This window comes from Mustelus asterias, chromosome 11, assembly GCF_964213995.1.
Source record: "Mustelus asterias chromosome 11, sMusAst1.hap1.1, whole genome shotgun sequence".
NCBI lineage: Eukaryota > Metazoa > Chordata > Chondrichthyes > Carcharhiniformes > Triakidae > Mustelus > Mustelus asterias.
The window spans coordinates 45,240,695-45,263,546 of NC_135811.1; the positions used below are offsets into that span (position 1 = coordinate 45,240,695).

Below are 22,852 nucleotides of genomic sequence, written 5' to 3' on the forward strand. Positions count from 1 at the left end.
TTTGGGAGCTATGAAAACACTCGTGTAGCAGCCAAGCCCTCTGCTAAACATCTCAAATGCACACCATTCTAACATTTAAAGTGTAAACATATCTAGGATGTGTTGGGCCCAGCCCATTACCTCAAGCCGAGTGCTAAAAATGTATTTTAAAGTGTGCAATAAGTGAAATTGCATACATGAGTGAGCACACTTGAGGTTTGACATCAAATCGGCAGAAATTAAACTGACCTCTATTGCCTCAATAATTTTCATACTCTTATTACAATTCTTTTTGCAAATTAATAGCTTTCTATACTGCTTTTTATCACCAGCTGAAAAACAGATTAAAGGAGCAAAGAAATGACATGGGGCAGATGGGACATTTCCTTTATCTAATTTCTTTAACATGGAACATGACGGGCAATCAGTATAGGTATGGTCAAATCTAGATGAAAGCACCTCTGCCCTGCCCCCTATCTCAAAACACTTTGCAGCAGATAAAATTTTCAATTCCCTGCATCAGTTAAACTTTTGGCTACTCAAACTGATAGCAACAATTTAATACTCATATGTGGATAATTATATGGTGTAAAAATTAACCCAGTCAGAGCGAGGTTAATGTGATTGCTGGCGTGGCAATATCAAATATTCTTAAAGGAGGAGATGGGGGTGTAGTGATAATGCCACTGGACTAATAATTCAGAGACGCAGTCTAATGCCTTGGGGATGTGGGTTCAAATCCCACAAATTTAAATTCAATTAATAAAGGTCTGCACTGGAGTGCAGTTTTGGACTGCAGGAGAGAGCCAAGGTTGGAGTTTGGTGACTGAGGGAGTGAAGTGATCCTTTCCCTCGAAAGAAGAGTGGCAGCCTTGGTATGTAGGACCTGGTGTCCTACTAGTGTCCTTAATATTCCCTGAACTAGAGGAAGTAAAAATAAATGGAGTAATTCAAGGGTAAGCTTGGAAGGGAAGCATAGCCATTTAGCATGCTCCTCTTGTGCAATGTGGGAAGTCAGGGGAACCTTCCAGTGTCCAGGGTGACAGTGTGTGCAGCAAGTGCCTCCAGCTACTCAAAATCCACATTTGGGAGCTGGACCTGTGACTGGAGTCAGTGTGGAGCATCTGCAAGGATGAAATCGCCACGGGTCACATGTACAATTAAATGGCCATACCTAGAGTGATGGGTGCACAGGCAGAAAGTGAGTGGGTGACCACCAGATGGAGCAAAAATGAGGTATTGCAGGATCCATTCTGAACACTACTGGGGGAGTTGGTTTCTCAGGGTAATGCAGCAAGAACTGGGTCTATGCACCACGAGTGACTCATCTGCATGGGCAGGGGGATGAACTTAATGATGATATGGGATTCTATTGTAAATTAGACAGATGTTTCTGTGGTCACGGATGTGACACCAGGTTATGTTGCTTTCCTTGTGCCAGGATCAAGGATGTCACTGAGCAGCTGCAGGACATTCATAAGGATGAGCAGCCAGACATTGCCATCCATATTGGTACCAACAACGCAAGAGGGATGAGATTCTGGGAACAGAATATATAGCAGAGCTAGGAAATAGATTAAACAGGACCTGAAAAGGTAGTAATCTCAGGATTATTCCCAGTGCCATATGCTAGCAAGAGCAGGAATAAGAGAACAGACCAGATGAATGCATGGCTGGATAGATGATGTCGGAGAGAGAGATTTGGATTGCTGACCGATTCTGGGGAAGGTGGAACCTATACAAGCTGGAAAGGTTGCACTCAGTAGGACCGGGACCAATGTCCTCAGAGGGGTACTTACTGGTGCTGCTGGGGACGGTTTAAACTACAGTGACAGGGAGGTGGGAACCTAACTGGGGAGACACAAGAGAGGGAAACAAAGATAGAAATGAAAGACTATAAAGTAGAAAGCAAAAGTGGAAGGCAGAGGAAATGGCTAGCAGCGAATAGGCCCTAGTACAAAAAGAATAAGGTGCGTAAAAATGTTAAAAGGACAAATCTAAAAGCACTGCCTGAAAGTGCATTGCATTTGCAATACAGTAGACGAATTAACAATGTATATTGATTTAAACATAGCTATGATTGCGATTACGGAAATGTGGCTGCAGGGTGACTAAGGCTCGGAATCAAATATTCTAGGGTACCTTGATAGTTAGGAAGGGCAGGCAAAGAGGAAAGGGAGGTGTTATTAGTTAAGGATGAAATCAGTGCAATCCCGAGTGAGGATATTGGCTTAGAAAATCTAGATATAGACTCAGTCTGGGTGGAACTAGGAAGCAACAAGGGGTGAAAAACATTAGTGGGAGTTGTCTGTAGGCCTCCAAACAGTAGTGATAAGGTAGGGGATGGCATTAAACAGGAAATTCGAAATGCATGCAAGGGTGCTACAGTAATCATGGGCGATTTCAATCTACATATCAGATCGGGTAAACAAAATTAGCAACAATATTGTGGCAGATGAAATCAGGAGCGTGCACAAGTGTTGTCAGGAACCAACTAGCGAACATGCTTTCTTAGATTTGCTATTATGCCATGAGAGGGGGTTAATTAATAATCTTGTTGTGTGGAGCCCTTTCGGTAACAGTGACCAAGAAGCCTGATCTGAAACGAGGGTCCTAAAATAAATGGAAACTACAAAAGGTATGAGGCGTGAGCAGGCCAAGATAGATTGGAGAATTTAATTAAAAGGCATGATGGTGGACAGGCAATAACTAAAATTTGAGGAACATATTGCAACAGCTATACTTTCCTTTCTGGTGCAAAAACACACTTGGAAAAGTGGTACGACCATGGCTAACCAAAGAAATTAAAGATAGTATTAGATTCAAAGAGGAGTCATCTGAAGCTGCTAGAAAAAGTAGGTTATGGTGGCTACGGACAGTGATTGTCATCTTCCAAAATTATGTAAATTCTGGAACAGTCCCGGCAGATTGGAGGGTTGCAAAAGTAAACCCATCATTTAAAAAAAGGGAGGGGAAAAAACAAAATTACAGACCAGTTAGCTCATCAGTAGGAGGGAAAATGCTGGAGTTTATTATAAAGGATGTGATAACAGGACACTTAGAAAATATCAACATGATTAGACAAAGTAAACACAAATTTATGAATTGGAAATCATGTTTGACAAAGCTACTGCAGTTTTTTTTTTGAGGACACAACCAGCAGAAAACATAAGGAAGAACCTGTGGATGTGGTGCTTTTGGATTTTCAGAAGGCTTTTGATAGAAATTCCACATGAAGTTGGTCCGCAAAGTTAAAGCACATGGGATCGGGGGTAATATATTGGTTTGGATTGAGAACTGGTTAGCAGACAGGAAACAGATTAGGAATAAATGGGTCTTTTTTTGAAGTAGCAGGTGATGACTAGTGGGGTCCCGCAGGGATCAGTGCTTGGACCTCAGCGATTCACAATATACTTCAATGATTTGGATGGAGGCAATAAAAAGTAAAATTTCCAAGTTTGCTGATGACACAAAACTTGATGGGAATCTGGAGTGCTAAGAGATTTCAAGGCAACTCAGACAAGTTGAGCAAATATATGGCAAATGCAGCATATAATGTGGATAAACGTGAAGTTATTCACTTTGGATATCGAAACAAAATGGCAGAGTATTTTTTAAATAGTGATAGATTCGGGAGTGTTGACATACAGAAGGACCTGGGTGTCCCTGTAACCAGTTACTGAAAGCAAATATGCAGGTACAACAAGCAGTTAGTAAAACAAATGGCATGTTAGTCTTCATTGCAAGAGGACTTGAGTATAGGAGCTAGGATGTCTTACTGCAGCTGAACTGGGCCTTGGTGAGACCATACTTGGAGTATTGTGTGCAGATTTGGTCTCCCTCTTGAAAAGGATATACTTGCCATAGAATGCAGTAAAGATTCACCAGAGTGGTCCCTGGGATGGCAGGATTGTTGTACAAAGAGAGATTGGGTTAATTGGGCCCGTATTCACTGGAATTTAGAAGAACAGAAGAGATCCAACTGAAACATAAAATTCTGAGAGCTGAACAGACTGGATGCATGGATGTTGTTTCCCCTGGCTGGGTGAGGGTCTAGAACAAGGACTCAATTTCAGGATATGGGTTAGGCCATTTAGGACTGAAATGAGGAGAAACTTCACTCAGAGCTGCAAACCTCTGGAATTCTCTACCACAGAAGGTTGTGGAGGCCAAGTCACTGAATATAATAAATAGATTTCTAGACTCTAACGGTGTCAAGGGGTATTAGGAGTGTGTAGGAGTATGGTGTGACGATACTGTGCTTTTAAGAAATGTATTTCTATCAGGTTTCTTGTAAGGGGTCATGTTTAAAATTCAGCTCGGTTTACATGGTGCCAATTTGTCTGCACCAGGCAGCTCACATGCTGAGAATGCAGACTAATAAGTGACCCTAGATAATGGGGTGTTTGTTTTAATCTGAGTCAATGCATTTTTATTTGTCTTTGGTTTTCCCACTGGGGTTTCAATGTTGGGTTTTGATTAGGTTCATTGGCAAGAGAGAGTCAGACGTTAATGGGTGGAGCTGAGCTCACAGGGAAAAGCAAGTATTTTCTGCATGATCCTGAAAGAGGCAAGAGGTGTCTGTGTCTCTCTGGTGATTGCTGTTTGAGTTTTAGACGACCAGTCTCTCTCTCTCTACAGAGGTGTTCAAAGGCTCTGGGATTAACAAGTAAAAGTATGTAAGCCTGTGTTGTTTTGCTAACTGATTTTGAAGAGCAATTTAAGTCTAAGGGGAATATTGCTCGAATTGAAACAAATAAAGATAGGTTTAGCAGTTAAGAATTGTATCTTGTCATGTTTAAGTATTTCAATTGGCCAAAGTTAAGCTAATTCATTCACTATAGTTAAACTGTATTGATTAAAATAAAGTTTATTTTGATAAAAGTGACAATAGAATAGGGATAGGATTTACGACCATTTAGAAAGATGCAGCTTAATCCGGGATAGTCAGCACGGATTTGTGAAGGGCAAGTCTTGCCTCACAAATTTGATAGAATTTTTTGAGGAGGTAACTAAGTGTGTAGATGAAGGTAGTGCAGTTGATGTCATATACATGGATTTTAGTAAGGCGTTTGATAAAGTCCCCCACGGCCGGCTTATGAAGAAAGTAAGGATGTGTGGGATAGAGGGCAGTTTGGCCGATTGGATAGGTAACTGGCTATCTAACAGAAGACAGAGGGTGGTGGTGGATGGAAAATTTTCAGACTGGAAACCGGTTACCAGCGGAGTGCCACAGGGATCAGTGCTTGGTCCTCTGCTATTTGTAATTTTTATAAATGACTTGGAGGAGGGGGCTGAAGGGTGGATCAGTAAATTTGCTGATGACACCAAGATTGGTGGAGTAGTGGATGAGGTGGAGGGCTGTTGTAGGCTGCAGAGATATAGATAGGATGCAGAGCTGGGCTGAAAAATGGCAAAGGGAGTTTAACCCTGACAAATGCGAGGTGATTCATTTTGGTAGGACAAATTTAAATGTGGATTACAGGGTCAAAGGTAGGGTTCTGAAGAATGTGGAGAAACAGAGATCTTGGGGTTCATATCCATAGATCTCTGAAGGTTGCCACTCAAGTGGATAGAGCCGTGAAGAAGGCCTATAGTGTGTTGGCATTCATTAACAGGGGGTTTGAGTTTAAGAGCCGTGGGGTTATGCTGCAACTGTACAGGACCTTGGTGAGACCACATTTGGAATAGTGTGTGCAGCTCTGGTCACCTCACTACAAGAAGGATGTGGAGACACTGGAAAGTGTGCAAAGGAGATTTACCAGGATGCTGCCTGGTTTGGAGGGTAGGTCTTATGAGGAAAGGTTGAGGGAACTTGGGCTTTTCTCTTTGGAGCAGAGGAGGTTGAGAGGAGACTTGATAGAGGTTTATAAGATGATGAGGGGGATAGATAGAGTGAACGTTCAAAGACTATTTCCTCGGGTGAATGGAGCGGTAACTAGGGGGCATAACTATAGGGTTCATGGTGGGAGATATAGGAAGGATGTCCGAGGTAGGTTCTTTATGCAGAGAGTGGTTGGGGTGTGGAATGGACTGCCTGCAGGGATAGTGGAGTCAGAAACTTTAGGAACATTTAAGAAGCTATTGGATAGGCACATGGAGTACTTCGGGATGATAGGGAGGAAATAGCTTGATCTGGGTTTCAGACAAAGCTCTGCACAACATCGTGGGCCGAAGGGCCTGTTCTGTGCTGTACTGTTCTAGGTTCTATGTAGAATCACACCTGGAATGAAACACTTATTTTCAATGTTTTTAAATCTCTAAAATTTTGGAACACCATTTCAACGAATGAACTAGTCAAGTTTCAACATTGAAGATACTCACAGGAATCCATATCCCGGGACAGAACATGTACGGAGACTTTGCGTCGTCTGGAACCATCAACAGCCAAGAGTTCCTGAAAATAAAAAGCTGTTAAATAACTGGTTACATCATGATAAATAACTTAAACTTTGTGAAAAGAATTCATCTGTGCTCGAAAACCGATTTAAGTCTTCAAAAATGGGCTTTGAACTGATAGAGATAAATTATCTCCAAGAAAAAAAATGTTTGCACAACACTATTTCTGCCAAAACCGTCTGCATATTGGGCACTAAGAAACCACATTCTTAAAACCATTTTTTGTCAACACTGATGCAAGCCCGTCATTAGATATCAGTACGTATTGCAATTTTTTAATCAGAGGGTCTATAACAAGATTAATTTATTCATTCACAGGATGTGGACATCTCTGGCAAGGCCAAGATATATTGCCCCCAAGGTGGGGATGAGACACCTTTTTGAAGCTCTGTTGTACATGTGGTGAAGGTACTTCATAACACTGTCAAGTAGGGAGTTCCACAATTCTATTTTCAGCAATGAAGGTATGTCGATATACATTTCCAAGTCAAGATGATATGAGACATGGAGGGAACTTTGTTGAGTTCAAGCCCAAATCCTATGAACGAATAGATAAACATAGTAGATGGTTGAAATGAATTACAAGCGTGTGTGGTGTCACTTTGTTGTTTGGTTTGGGGCCAAGCAGATTACTGATTAAAGACCCAAGTGTACAAATAACCCTCATCATCAAAACATGGCTGGAATTCTCCAGCTCTTCATGCCCCACTGCCAGTGACAACTGAGAATTTGATGCTTGGTCAAATCTCCGTTCACTGCAGCGGAACCAGAGAATCACAGTTGTGGGCAAGGTCAAAGCATCTGGCCCAATATATTTCCACTAGTTAGTTATAAGGGATTTTTTTATTTTCCATTCCGTTACGTGTTGTCTCTAAAAAGCATCGTTATAACCTCCATCCAATCAAATGAACTCAAATAAAAACCGAAAATGCTGGATAAACTCAGCATCTGTAGAAAAAAAAGTTAACGTTTTGGATCTATATGAGCCTTCTACAGATCAACTCAAAAGGTTCATCTCACCATCAGTCTGAGTCACTGTTTGAATTCAGTTTCACCTGGTCATAGATTAGTGCAGCATCTTCTGTTCATCTGCAATGCAGCCATAAGGATTGCTCATGTAAGAGGGAAAACTAAACATAGTGGCCAGGATGGCACAGTGATTAGCACTGCTGCCTCTCAAGCGCCAGGGATTCGGGTTTGATTCCCAACTTGGGTCACTGTGTGCAGTTTGCACGTTCTCCCGGTGTCTGCATGTGTTTCCTCTGGGTGCTCCGGTTTCCTCCCACAGTCCGAAAGATATGCTGGTTAGGTGCTAAATTCTCCCTCAGTGTATCCGAACAGGTGCTGAAATGTGGCAACTAGGGGATTTTCACAGTAACTTCATTACAGTGTTAACGTAAGCCTACTTGTGACACTAAACATTAGGATTCATTATCTTTCACCTTACTGGCTTGGATCTTGGGGTCAGCAGCACAAAAGAAATCCTAAGTGCTGAATTCGCGTAAAAACGGGAGTAACTCCTATTGTTTTTTTTTCAGCTGGATTTTCAAAATGAATCTCCCACACTGTGCATCACGTACTGCCTCAAAGATTCATGCTGAAAATCCATGGGCGGGGCATATTTCCACTGGAGAGGCTGGCAGCATAGCACCAAGTGGGTCATTGTGCATGCACCGATCTATCATCGCAGAGATCAGCGCATGTGCAGTAGCCCCGCACTGCCGGTCTCCCGATCGCTTGCCAGCACAGCAAGCCCACCATTCCTCCCCACTCCATCACTGGCCTCCTAGAAGTCCCCAGGCCAGCCCCCATGTCTCCTTCCCTCTCTCTGCCACTGATCGTGAATGCAGAGTGACACCAGAACCTCCCCCCCCCCCCCCCCCCCCCCCCACCCATTTCCCCCTTAACAGGCCCTCCCCTCTGCCCTATCCCCATAACCCTGTACACGTACCATGGCTAATCCATCTAACTTACACATCTTTGTACATCAAGAGGCAATTTAGCATAGCCAATCTACTTAATCTGCACATCTTTGGACTGTGGGAGGAAACCAGAGCACCCAGAGGAAATCCATGCAGACAAGGTTAACATGCAAACACCACAGAGACAGACAGTCCCCAAAGCCGGAATAAAATCTAGGTCCTGGCACTGTGAAGCAGTAGTGAACTACTGCTACCGTGCTGCCCACCTGCTGGGATTATAGCAATTCTTATATGTGAGAGTGTTGAATAAATGAAAGGGGAACTCGGTCTCAATGGAGACTTCAAATTTTGCATTAATGGAAACAATAATTCCTGCTCAACTTCATATCGGTGACTGGCATCAAAAATACGAAGATGGAGATTATTTGTAATCCTGGGTGTTGAGGAAATTCTGCAGTATGCTCTTGCCCAGAGTTATTCAAAGGCTAATTATGCAATCCATAATTATGCACTCCAGCCCTTTTGGCAAGGTTCGAATCATTGTTTAATGACCCACCTTCGTGATATATTTGTGCACGCCTTGTACATTAGAAAAATGACAAATGGAACAATATAATCAACTGCATTTTATCTGCCCGACATCAGTTATTCTGCCTGATGAATTAATATAAACATGTATCATCTTTTGGGTAAATGGCAAGCACACTCTCACTATCTTGCAAAAATGTCAACATAAGAACTGTAGGCCCATCTGGCAAAGTCAAGCTCCAAAATAACAACCAGTGTGGATGTGACAAATAGCAGATTCTCAAATGCTACATATGGGAATATGAGCAGCTCCTTTGCTGCATTGATGAGACCTGGCAACAATCCAGTATGGGTGTAGATAAACCACTGGACAAAGTCAGTGATGCGCTGTGAATCTTTGAAAAGCAAATCAATTCCATCTGCCAGTACTTTCTGTTGAACTGGCAAAATAGCTGTACAGGCGAGCTTATTGCAGTGAACAGCAGCAACGTTTGGTAGGGGTAGGAGGAAATGTAGAAGAAAAAGGGAAGTAGTAAGTGATGCTGCATTTACAGTGAAAGTATGGTATACAAAAATTCAAATGACATTGAGAGCCGACACATCAACAGTTACTATGACTCAGACTGGGTACATTTTGATGACAAGATACTGTGGAAGTTAATCCCTGTAAAAACAGATTGACTTAAAGAATTCAACACTATTCACTGATGACACACAAAGCAAAGAATTACATTCAAGCACAATCCATCTAATTTCTTACTAAAGCTCATGAGCTCCAAGACATGAATGTGTATATTCAAACCGAATTTTGCGTCAAGGATCCCTGTTGTTGCTAGGTAACAGCTCGAGTCATATTTTATATTTTCATCTTTCATTAATGTGCAATCTGTTACATTTGCATCTGAATACATATTAAACCATTTCCTGATAAGAATAAATTAGAAACCATTATATCATTTGGGGCAAAATATTGTAGTGTCAGTGTACAAAAAATTATATTAACACTACACGACAACCATGTTAGATTAAACACCAAATTTGCTGCGAAGGTTATGCGCTGAATTAATGATAGAGGTCTTTTTACAGAATTGCTAAATACCAGCTGTTGTAACTAATGCGGCCATGGTTCAAAATGACAGATGTCATGTGCATTTCATTTAAAGCATGAAAAGAAATGTGGTATACCTTTGTTTCATGAAGACCTTACAGTCCATCCAAGTGAAATTCCCCTCAAAAGACATTTGTGTATTTCAGAGAACTGCGGTTTGCAACTTGGTACAAGGTAAACTGCATATTGCAGCTATACATAAATGCAGAGCTTTTAATGCCCGAGGATCGGAGTTCATGATGAATCAGAATGTGACCTAGCTCACTGATTTATTGGAATTTGATAAGTCAACTAGGACTTGTATTCCAAAGTATTAGTGCCACCAGGTTGGTGGCATTTTCAGGTTTGAATATTCCCACCGACATTAAAAGTCATGACTTTTCAGTCTACCCATTCCATTTTTTACTTCTAAAAGCCGCGTACCTACAAAAGTAGCTTTCAAGCTGCAAGCTAAGCTCTGGCTAGTTAAGGCTTAGGGTAGGGAGATGAAAAAGTTTGAGATGAAATTCCTAGGGTGTGGAAACACTGGGGAGGATGATGGTGTGGTATGGTAAAGAACGAGCGATACAGGTTTAAAATAATTACCCTACTTTTCAAATGTTTTTTCAAGAAATAAAGCCTCGAGTTTGTTTCTTTTAAATGTTCTTGCTTACTATGGTGTAACTTTTAATGATTTGCTGCATTTATATTTAAAGGTCCCTTTGTTTCTCTATCCTACCTAGACTCACCTTCCAAGTAATAAGAGACTTCCCTTTCTATCAAAATGTACTACCTCATTTATTGACATTGAACTTCATTTGCCAAATACTTGCCCTTCCGCAAGTTTATTAATATGCTCCTGTAATCTATATCAACTATCCCCTCCAATTTTGTGCCACCTGCCAATTTAGAAATTGTGTCTTCGATTCCAAAGTCCAAATCAATTGTAAGCAGCAGCGGTCCCAGCACTGATCCGTGTGCTACACTGGTTCCCATCTTCTAAATTGCTGAATAACACACCCATTACTACCACTTCCTGCTTTGTCTTTGTCAGATCTCAAACAATGATGAGACGGAGTACAGGAAAGAGATAGAGAATCTGGTGAACTGATGCGAAGACAATCTCTCCCTCAACGTCAACAAAACAAAAAGAAGATAGTCATCGACTTCAGGAAGCAAGGTGGAGGACATGCCTCTGTCTACACCAATGGGGACAAAGTGGAAATGGTCAAGAGCTTCAAGATTCTAGGTGTCCAGATCACCAACACCTGTCCTGGTCCCTCCATGCAGATGCTACAGTTAAGAAAGTCCACCAACACCTCGACTTTCTCGAGAGGTTAAGGAAGTTTGGCAGGTCCACTAGGACTCTCACCAATTTTTACAGATGCACCATAGAAAGCATTCTTTTAGGTTGCATCACAGCTTGGTATGGCTCCTGCTCTGCCCCAGACTACAAAAAACTACAAAGGGGTGTGAACAAAGCCCAGTCTATCATGCAAACCTGTCCTCCATCTATTCCTCAGAAAGGCAGCCAGCATAAAGGACCCCATGCACCCCATACTTAGTTCCACCTTCTTCTGTTGGGAAAAGGATACAAAAGTCTGAGATCACGTACCAACTGACTCAACAGCTTCTTCCCTGCTGCCAGACTTTTGAATGGAGATACCATATATGAAGTTGATTTTTCTCTACACCCTAGCTATGACCGTAACACTACATTCTGTATTCTCTCCTTTCCTTCTCTACGTACGGTATGCTTTGTCAGTATAGCACGCAAGAAACAATACTTTTCACTGTGTACTATACATGTGACAATATTGAATCAAATCAAAATAGTCTTGAAGCCAGCTAGCAATCCATTCTACTGGTCAGACTCTGCATTCTCTGACCTTACTCAGTCTATTCTGAGGCATTTCATTGAAAACCTTCCGAAAGTCCAGTAAATTACTGCATTATCGTCTACGCCTCGTTAGATCCTCAAAAAATTCAATAAAGCTGCACAAATTAGATTTGCTCATTTGAAATCCATGCTATTTAGTATGTCTTTTGTTTCTAGATGTTCTTCTATTTTCTCCTTTAGTGGGGATGCCCAAAAGATATTACTACATTTCTTTGCAGATTCTGTTCCCCCCTCCCAAATATAGGAATTACATTAGTTTTCTGCCAGTCCTTTGGCACTACACCTTCTTCGAATGTTATTAAATATGCCTCACGTATCTCTTCCCTTGATTCTTTTAGAATACATGAAAGAAATCCATCCAGAGCAGTGGCTTTATCCTTGGAGTTGGATTTGTTATTGAATGTAGTTTTTTAAATATATACTTTGAAGGAGGAGTTTAACTCATTACTCATCCATCATTTAATGCCACATCTACCTGCGAAGGCAAAAGTGAAATAAGAATTAACACATTTGTCATCTCTCTATTGTTACTGGTGTATTTGATTGGTCCTTTAATGGTCCTATTCTTAAAATGATGTCTTGTAAAATATCTTACTAATTTTGTTTAGTGTTCCTGAGCTATGTTAGGAGCTGTAGTCTCAGGATAAGGGAACACTTGGGAGAATGTTTGAGCATTGAATAGATACTACATATAAAAAGAGGCAGCAGCACAGGAAGCTCCCACAAACAGCAATGAACAGATAATCTGTTTGTGATGTTGTTTGAGCCCTGGAACAGGATCTGAACCTGGAATCTCAGATTCAGAAGCAGGTGTAGCAGCAGAAACATGGCTGACCCTCAGGAGGACAACATAATCCAAGAGCAATGTTTTACTCTATCCATTCAGAGGATGTCCCCAAGTGCCTCAAAAAATCATCAAAAAACTGAAAAAGACACAAAGAAGAAAATGCTTTGTTTTGAGGGAGAGAATGAGGGGGGAAAGGCAGTGTCTTTCATAGAGGCAATTCCAGGGCAAAGCCTTAAACAGCTGAAGGCAGGGTAAGACTGTGTCAAAAGCTGCAGAGTGACCGAGATGGGAAAATGCAGTACAGTCAGCGTACGAAACCAGGAAAAGGATTTGGGCAAACAAGAGTACTGAGAATATACTCAGTTTGGGAAAGACTGGGATGGAGGGAAAATAATGTGATGTGTAATTGCCAAAATGATTGAGATGCCAACGAATTGGAACTGTCAGCTTTCACAATGCTCCCATCCCCCTACAAAAGTTTTAAAATCTTTTTTTTTTTAAAAGGACCACATTAGGTTATTATGGCTTAAAGTTCAATTATAGTAGGAAAGGAATTTTTTTTAAAAGACTTTCAGCAATCACCCACCCTCTAGACCAGGAAATGATACTTGTGGTCAGGCTGTACTTGATATGTTCAAAAGGACTGCCCCAGCAATGGATAAACCATGAAACCCATCAGAGGTGTCAGCTGGGAAATTACAATAATTGCAGGGTCCTGCACTATAAAGACAATTTTAAACAAAATCTGGCCCTGGTCAACTCAGCCCTCAACCCCTTCCTTGAATCGGCTCAGACAAACTTAAACGTTGACAGGAACCAACTGGTGCTCTTAGATTCAGCAGGTTACTGATTTTAAGAGAGAGCAAATTGCATTCTAGTTCCCAACAACAAACAGGAGTATGGAATCCTGGAGCACTCCTTGACTAGGGTCCCAATCTGCAGCAGAAAGAGTTGGGTGGCAAGAGAAAGAGGCAGAAGAATGGGTGTTGGAGCATGATAAGATGGAATTTGTTCAGCAAGAGAAGTGGCAAGCAAACAAATAGTTGGAATGTCAAAGTAAGCGGTATTGCACAGGACAATAGCATGCAACATCGTTTATATATAGAGATAAAAATAGGAGCCCCAGAGATCAATGAACAACAGTGCCAGGTACTTGGGAGCGTGACCTTGGAAAACCGTCAAAAGTAAAATTAATAGGCAAGTTATCATAAGTGTTGCAGGTTGTGGTAAACATGTTAGATGATGCCTTAAGAATATCTTCACGATCCTATAATGTTGAAAACTTGGGGAACTAACTATAAAGTGGAAAGAAGTAATGCTGTAGTTTAGACAGATCAGGCAGAAGGAACCCTCTGTGGGTCTATAGAACATGGTTATTATTCAAGTTACTCTACTATCTGCAAAGCCTTACTATTTAAACATTATTTCACCATAAAAACAAATCAATCATTTGTAATTTTTGCATTACAATTATCAAGTTTCAGGCAGATATCTCATGGACAGAACTATACTAAGTGCTTGGAGAATATTTATTCATGATCTGTAGGCAAGTCCTTTGATATAAATTATTGTTATCAGAGGGCTGTAGCATCCTTTACAAGGTTTAAATACTTCTGCAGGACTTAATTATCCTATTATTGGTTTACCTTTTGATATGCAACAAACATTTTCACATTTTGTTCCAAAAGGAATTGGGTTTTACAAATACAAAGCTCAACAGAACACAACACATATGTGTAACATACATGTCTTTAAAGCCAGGTCCAGTAGTCGTGAGATAACTTGTACAACAAAGGACAGATTGGGGAAAACCAAAAGAAATAACCAGATGTCTTCTAATAGAATGTGCAAACAGCTAATCATGCCCGTAACACTATTTCAACATCAGGGTTCCAAGTTGGCCACGCAACTTACAGGACAGGAGACAAGCTCCTGAGATGTATAGAGAATGTCAATAAAATATTTACAACTCCTCAGCTTTATAACACTAGTTGGTTACAAAAATATAAAACTTACTTTGCAAAAATTTACTATATCTTCTTTAGTCAGCTTCTTCAGGTGTGCTACTTCAATGTTATCTGTAATTATAATACAAGCATTCATTTAGGATACATTTCAATACCAAATATCTGAACATTTGGATGTCACAGAAGGCCTTTTCAGCCTATTAGTTTAATTGTGCTTTAGTCATGATAACTACTTACATAGATGCTTCAATTAAAATTTGCCTCACCAATTATAAATTGAGTAACTTTTATGTATTAAGTAAGGAGGCACAACAAACCACAGATTTTCAAGCATATTGATATGTTTTGCACTAGCCTTATGTTCAGGTTACAGTTTAGTAACTTTAAAGCCTGATAAAATTTTACCAAAAATTCCGTATTACAATCAGTCGTTCCAAATGAAGTAAGGATACATATTATAGAATACATTAATCTTTTCCTTTAAAAGAAATTTGGTTTCATACAACTAGAGATTTCAGTCAACTTCACAGAAGTGAAGTATTTTGCTGGTCTTGGAGGCTATATTTTTCATTTTCATAGACTACACCTTTTGCTTTGTTTCATTCATCCTAACCATCAGTAAGGTGGAGAGAGTCCAGTCTGTGATGTAGACTCAACCTCCTCAATTATTACAACAAATGAAATGACGCATCACATTTCTTTGCTAAAATAGGCTTGTATTAATATTTCCTTCTCAATAACAGAATGTTCTGTACTGTAAGCCAAACAAGAAGCTTGTGGAGTAGGCAGCCAATAGCAGAGAGTAGGGGTTAAATACAGGAAGTGGTGTTCCACAGCAATTGGTGCTGGGACCATGATTAATCAACTTGGGCTCAGGAATTACAGAGGTTTACAGCATGTGAACAGGCCCTTTGGCCCAACTTGTCCATGCCATCCAGTTGAAGTGCGATTTCAAAGTTTAAAGTTGCTATCCAATTGGGGGCTATTATTATTGCAATAAGATACAAGACAATAATTAATAAATTTGCAAAGTAGATGTACAATTATCAAATGAATTTTAATATAAATTTGAGGGGTACTTTTTGTAGGAGGAATGAGGCCATCAAATGGGGTGGTGAAGCAAAAGAACAGACGTACAAACAACTAAAAAGAGCACAGGTTAATAACACCATTTGTAGCAGGGGGTACAGAAACCCCTGTTTTTTGAAATTAAAATAAAGTAGATTAGTTTAAAATAGGGACCACAGTATGCCTTATATACACACCAAAGGTATCACAATGTGCCTCACATATATTATATAAAGGTACTGTCTGTATAAGCACATATACAATCATTTTTGAACAAGTATTATAGATTTAAACTGTATTTTTGTATTTTCTTGTGAACTTGGGCCAAAAAGCAATTTACCCCTTGGCATAATGGGGGAAGAAGTTTAATTAGATAAACCACATTCTTTTGGACCAATGAAGTACAGAGCATACACCCTGTTATCAGGGGCAGGGCAGGCAGCTACAAGCTACCAAGGCATTTGAAAAGAATAGAAGGATTCAGCTTCTAGCTTCAATGAAGCCTTCACTGATATGGGGACAGTAAACCAGACAGGAGAGAGGACTCCCTTTTAGTTCCCAGGACTACAAGTGTCAGGAGCGACCCTTGAACCTACCGGATTTGCGTAGGTACGGTTACTTAGGCCGGTGTGCGTGTGTGATTAACTTATGAAATCTATTGCCTTCAGCATCTGACAAACCACCCAGAACATCAAGTTTCCATTATCTCAACCTCAAGCATTAATGTTTCCACTTTAGTTGAAGGTTTTCTTGCTTTTTCTTTGTCAATTATTCACCTATTCCTTTCAGCGTAAACATAGCTTGTTGATGCATACATCCAAAGGTTGAAGCAAGACACTAATCCACCCTCCTCCCTCCCCAATGTAACTGCAATATAGGTCTTACTTATTTGCAAGTGTCTCATGATAGGGTATCTGAACATGCCCCAAACTAATAAGGTGCATTCTTTACAGAGGCTACCAGTGTCTGTTCTACACACTATCTACAACTTAATCCCATCCTTAACTATCTAGTCACTGTCATGGGCACTCACAATCAGCTAATATTCAGTATAATTTAAAGTTTACTGATTACCATAGGCTTTAATTTTGTTCTGTCCGCGGGCTATTACTGAATCCTATCTTTTCACATCCTGTGAATTTCACTAGAACAGTGTCTGAATCTTTCCACTCCACAGTTAAGTTGCTGGGCATATCCAAAATCATGGATATTTCATCCATGTTGCTGGTGGGTACTGTGGGTACTTGTGTTTTGGATGCTGGAAACCACTAATTTTAATAATCTCGCAGCAATCTTGGTCTTCTGCTGTAACATGGACATTTTAATTCCATAAAGCAGCAACACTAACTAGCTGTTGCTATGAAGTCTTGGTAGGGCTCAGGGTTTGATTTGGCCCACAGAAGTGCGTATATATGTACTGCATTTCTGACAATGTCTTAAACATTGATTATTTTTGAGGGTGAATTCTGATGCATCCTTCCCAAGATCAAGCTAGTGGCTGGGCTCTGTTCTCAAGGTGCATTTGTTCTTGGCATTTTCTTCAAAGTAGGTTCCTTTTATCAGTTTTTCACTAATACTGTCTGTGCTGCAGCAGTTGTTTGACGAGTCAGCAAATGTGATCACTTTTAGCTTGAAACTTGCTTTATACTTCAATCTTTTTGCAGAAGGACCATTTCAGTTCTGTTGTCATGCTACATGGGGGCGTCTTAAAACTCCCACACATCATTTTCAGCACACAACCCATATTGCCTGTATGGTAACATGCACTGACCGAAAAGGCAGGTTTCACCCCAAGCATGAATTTCTGAGCTGAGAAATCTAGGCTAATTACAAATGTAAGCATAGTCCAAAACAAGCAAAATGGCAGACTGCCTTGACTAATATGCCAAGTATAGATCTAAACATGAATTTCGTGGGGCCACTATGTGGTCTATAAGCTGACCCAGCAATCTACAACACATCTTTAAAATCTAAACAGGCTCTTTCCTTTTTATAAAAGGGTTGAGAGATTGTCATACAAGAAGTTTTTAAAGATAACAAAAGGGTTTGAGATGTAAAGAACCTGTTCCACATGTTAGTGAGTCCAAAACTAGAGATCATAAGTTGTAAAACAGTTACCAATAAATGCCATTGCAGTTTCTGGAGGAACATCTTCATATGAAGACTGGCAAGGATGTGGAATGTGTTACCACAAGAAGTGATGGGGTGGATAGCAAAAATGAATGTGAAAGAAACCAGATAAACACGAGGCAGAAAAATAGAACATGCTGATAGGGTGAGATGGTGTGGAGGAGACATGTTGAGCATAAACCAATCGGAGCAAATGGCCCATTTCTCTGCTGCAGACCATGTGAGAACTCATTAAATTCAGCTAAGTGAAGAGCACCTGGACATGCTCCCAACCAACAACTGCCAATTCAGCAGGAATGTCATTTTAGTGCCAAGGAGGAGTACATTTATCCATATCAGAGGAGCCAAGATATTTTGAGATGAACTCAGCAGTTTTGGTGAACTCCAGGGCCTCTGAACTGTATTTAAGCAGATGCCATTCTCCTCACTTCTACAATTAATGATCTACAGCCAGCAATCAGTCTTAGCTCATTTGACCAATATTGCAGTTCCCCAAATGGATGGCTCATCTCCATTCATTGCCTCTCCCATGCAACTCAAGATTGAATACATCATAGGAATCATGGATCAAAATTGTACAAAATCAATTTACAACCTGACAGCTGCTGTGTTCTAGCAGTATTAAATAATTATAATGTTGGCCCAATGCCATGACCAAATATAATTTATGACCATACTTCCCAAATCTTGGCTTTTTCCTCTGGAGAAAGCCAAGTATCTCATCACAAGCCAAATAAACCTGATGAGCCATCACTCCACAGCATTCCCACGCTTTCTGCAGGCTACAAAGAAAGATTAGCAAAGGCCTGAGGGAAAAGAACATCTGCCTTTTCTTTTGTCTATAGCAATGTAGGGGACATGGGAAGAAACTTCATATAAATTGCAAAACAATAGGTAATTTTTGTTTTCTGGTTTCAAGAAAGGAAACTATGCACATTTCATGTAAATCACCCAATTTTGTGATTATCAGAATCCCAAAAACAAGGTTGTATAGGGGTTAGGGCAACGTTAGTAATAGTCAGAAATTCTTAACATTTATTTATTTCAGCATACCTCGGTCAAAGTTGTACTGCTGAGAGATTATCTCACTCCAGTGCTTGGCGCACTCAGCCGTGAGTTTCTTTGGTTTGTCAAGTCGTCTTATTGCTAGAGCCTGAAGATGCTTTTGAAATGCCTCCTCTGTCATTTCCTTTATATGCTTTTCCATTGTTTTCAGAAAAGCTTCCACCCTGCTTTCCAAGTAGCTGGGTGTTCTTTCTGACTGAATGATGAAACGAAGTCCTTGTACACCATTTGCTCGCCGTGGACCACTAAATACGATGTAACCTACCATGAGAGAAAGGAGGCTACAACTAAGTGCAATTGTTAAGTAAAACGATTGTTTAGATAGAAGAATCAGTAGTTGCTGATTATATAAAGTTGTGCCTAGATTAAATGAGTTGAACAGTTCTCTACAACATTCAAAACATAAAACACAAAAGATGATATAATTCATGCTGAAACATTTTTGTAGTTGGCTGTACAAACTCAAATATATGCATTTCCAGATAGCTACCCAAATCTAGTGCAAATAATGAAGCGGGTAGGAATACATAGGCAGAGTTAGGTCATCCCCTCAAACCCGTCCCACCACTCTATTAAGCTATGGCTGAGGTGAAAGTGAAATCCATTTGACCACCCAATTCCATGTCCCTCAATACACTTACCTCATAAAAGTATCAATCTCAGTCTTGAAAAATTTAATCTCCCCAACATCCAAAACTTTTTAAGAGAGTCACAAATTTCCATTATTGTTTGTGAGAAAAAAATATTGAGATAGGAGCAGACCATTTTTCCCTGGAGCCTGCCCTGCCATTCAATACGATCATGGTTGATCTTCTATCTCAACTCCACTTTCTTGCCCTCTCCTCACATCCCTTGACTCACAGATCAAAAATCTATTGATCTCAGCCTCGAATATACTCAACTGTAGAGTATGCATAACCCTCTGGGGAATCCTCTACTCCAGTCACAACCTTCAGAGTGAAAATTGTTTCTCCTCCACATTCCAAAATGATCGACTCCTTACGCTATAATGCTGTGTTCTAGATTCCCAGCTAGGGAAACAACCAGTTTCGCCCAATTCCTTAGGCTATCTGTATACTTTTGTAACTTCCTGTTCCTAATTGCACTGTTTACACTGCCTCCTTAAGTGTCAACTGCAAATTTGCAAAAAAAAGACATACAACTCTCCTTCTCTTCATCCAGGTCATTGATAAATGTGATGAAAAGCTGAGGCCATGGTACAGATGCCTGGAGAGAACCACTGGTTACATTTACCAATCAGCAGGATTCCCTTTATTCCTTCCAACCAGTTACCCAACCCATATAACAAAGTTAACTCCATATCTGCACACTTCTAATTTTTGTTAATAATCACAAATGTAGAATCTTATCAAATGCCAACTTGAATCTGTAGAGCCAACAACTCTCTTCCCACCATGTTACCAACCTCAAAAAAAAACAATGAGATGCCTCTTTGGTCAGGTCATATATTTATCTTGCTTAGTCACTTTGCCCCTGATGATAAATTCCAGTAACCCCTTCACAACTGGGATTAAATGGACAGGTCTGCAGCTTCACATTTCTCCTTTTCTTAAATAATGGAATTACATTTGCAGTTTTCTGAACCAAAAAACACAATTCATGAAGCATGAAAGCTTTGGAAAATTCTAACAATGTGACTGCGACTTCTTCGCCTATTTGGTTTTTATCTTGTGATATTAAAACAAAATGTCTGGGAGACTTGAGTCACGCACCTGTGACTTTACCTTGAAACATTAAATCTAATAAGTTCCTGACTGACATTCTTGAAGATTCCAATTAACTGTTACTATCTTGGCCTCTCCCTCCATTGTAGAAATTGGTTATGCATTTATTGTTTAATAAAATTCTATTTCTCATTTTCTTTGCACTGATAGCTACCACCCGCAGTCAAAATGTAATTTTTGCTGTCAAGCTTGAATTTGGCCAGTGCAGCATGGTATAGGTACAATCTTCAGTATGCATGGGATACTCTTAGAAGCACCACCACCGTGGGCAAGGAAGGGTGGGTGGAGCGTGGTGTGCAGAGCCACAGGTGCAATGTGTTTTGACACTGATTTAAAGAGCTACACTAATAAGCAGTCTTTAAAGTCTGTGAGGAACAGCTCTAAATAAATCAGGGTAAAAATTTGTGCAAGTACTGGCCAAACAGCCCAAGTTTATACACAGGCAGAACCCAAAAGGGATCATCAGTGAGGGCTTCCCATGGAGTCATTTTTGGTGAACCAAACCTCTGGATTGGGACATGAATGTGCTCCGCAGAACTAGGATAATGTTTTGCTATCCTCCCCCTTACAGCTGTTTCTCCTGAAACTAAATGAATATATTCTCATTCACAAATTTTCCTATACTATAGCTATCTTAGTTTTAAAAGAGAGAATTCAACTGTGAATTGTGTGCAAGATTACAGAAGTTCATGGGGTGTATGGGGTGGAAAAGAGGAAAGAGTGCAGTCAGGAAAAAACTTAGAGGAATAAGGTCTTTAGTCAGTTTGGGGTTACAATTGAGCATGCACTATTTTCCATCAATCCCAATCAACATCCCAAAATGACATTAAATGTTCAGTCTGGTGTTGCTTCAAAGTAAAACTACCGTCAATCTCTGGGGATCCAGGGCTTCACTCAGCCTGGATGCCCCTGATTTGTGCTCTACTAGAGGCTGGACACCTCATCTCACCAGGCATAATTGCCTCCCAACATTTTGCTGAGTTCCATTGAAGTGGAAACACCCAATGTTGAGTCTATGCCCTCAGCATTCCTGCCTCCATGTCAGATGCTTCCTTTTGGGGACCATCTTCAAATGATGGCACAGTGTGTACTTTCTAGCTATTCCCAAACATCATGCAAAAAGACGACGCTTACCACCCTTTTTTTTAAACTTTTGCTAGAGCCCAGGTGAGGATATCTTTTCCAGCTCTTTCACCAGGTAGGGAATTTCTGGACTCTAGCAAGGAAACCTTTATTGCAACCTCAAACCAGTCTTCTCCCTTTTTAGTATTAGATGGGTGATGGGAAACAAGTTTAACCCACCTCACACAATTGGGATTTCGGCTCTGGGGAGGAGGAAGATTTGGCCTCACCAGACTCGGATGATTTCCCTGTATTTACTCCCCTGCTATCACTTCTGCTTCTCTCCACATCTCCTCTAACTTCTTAGAGTTCAACTAGTTAAGATTAAAAGTGTTGAAACTGTAATTCCAACACACTGCTCCAGAATTTAATGTTGCATCAATAGAAGACTTCGGAAAATATATGTAAATGTTATTATTTTACACTTAATTATTTTTCCTGTTCATGATGTAATTATGAAATCAACTTGGATTTAGAAAATATAAATAGATATTTATTTGGAGTATATGCTCCTTACTTTGCTTTTACATCACATACAAATTAGGAATATCACCACTTTAATTTTTAACATGAGCTTAAAGTCCAATCAATTTTTTTTTACTGTCAGCAGTTAGTATTGCTTAACCAACAGTTTAAACGCATGGAAATCAAAGCTACAACAGAACATATTTAACACTTCATTATACTGAACTGTGTGTAGATATCTGTCAATCACTGATAGAACTGGATGGCTGACAGATCAAAAAATTATTTTCTACAAAATGTAAAAATTCAAAGATTTTCAAATAAATTAAGTGACCACATACAATTAAACCATAATGCTCATTGAACTACTCATCATTTTGATCTTGCAAATGAAGGTACTTGACCTACCCAACTGTTCTTTGGTCCGCAGTGTGTTGAAACATGGCTCCGATATGATTTGACAAAAAAGCTCCAGTAACACATTTTCATGTGTGTTCTGCATGTCTGTCTGGTAGTAGATCTCAATTCCACAGTTGTTGTGCACCTCATTCCTTTGCTGGTACACAAACCATCCTCCTATATACAGGGCAAAAACAATCACTAGGTTATGTACAGAAACACACCTGTTCTCTCAGCATCTTAGTGATAGGAAATTACTTTATTGCAACCCTGATGAATAGACTTACAG

The 22,852-nt window shown here is 40.1% G+C and overlaps 1 protein-coding gene across 4 annotated transcripts in view; it reads right to left on the reverse strand.

Annotated features, from left to right (window-relative positions):
- ide (insulin-degrading enzyme) overlaps positions 1–22,852 on the reverse strand; it is a 120,032-nt gene that overhangs the window by 13,203 nt on the left and 83,977 nt on the right. For all 4 annotated transcript variants that reach the window (XM_078223520.1, XM_078223518.1, XM_078223517.1 and 1 more), the window contains exons 20-23: positions 22,573–22,740; positions 18,821–19,093; positions 14,619–14,680; positions 6,304–6,376 (exon numbers count right to left, since the gene is read on the reverse strand). In XM_078223520.1, coding sequence (XP_078079646.1) covers positions 6,304–6,376; positions 14,619–14,680; positions 18,821–19,093; positions 22,573–22,740 — 576 coding nt within the window. The remainder of the gene's footprint in view (positions 1–6,303; positions 6,377–14,618; positions 14,681–18,820; positions 19,094–22,572; positions 22,741–22,852) is intronic.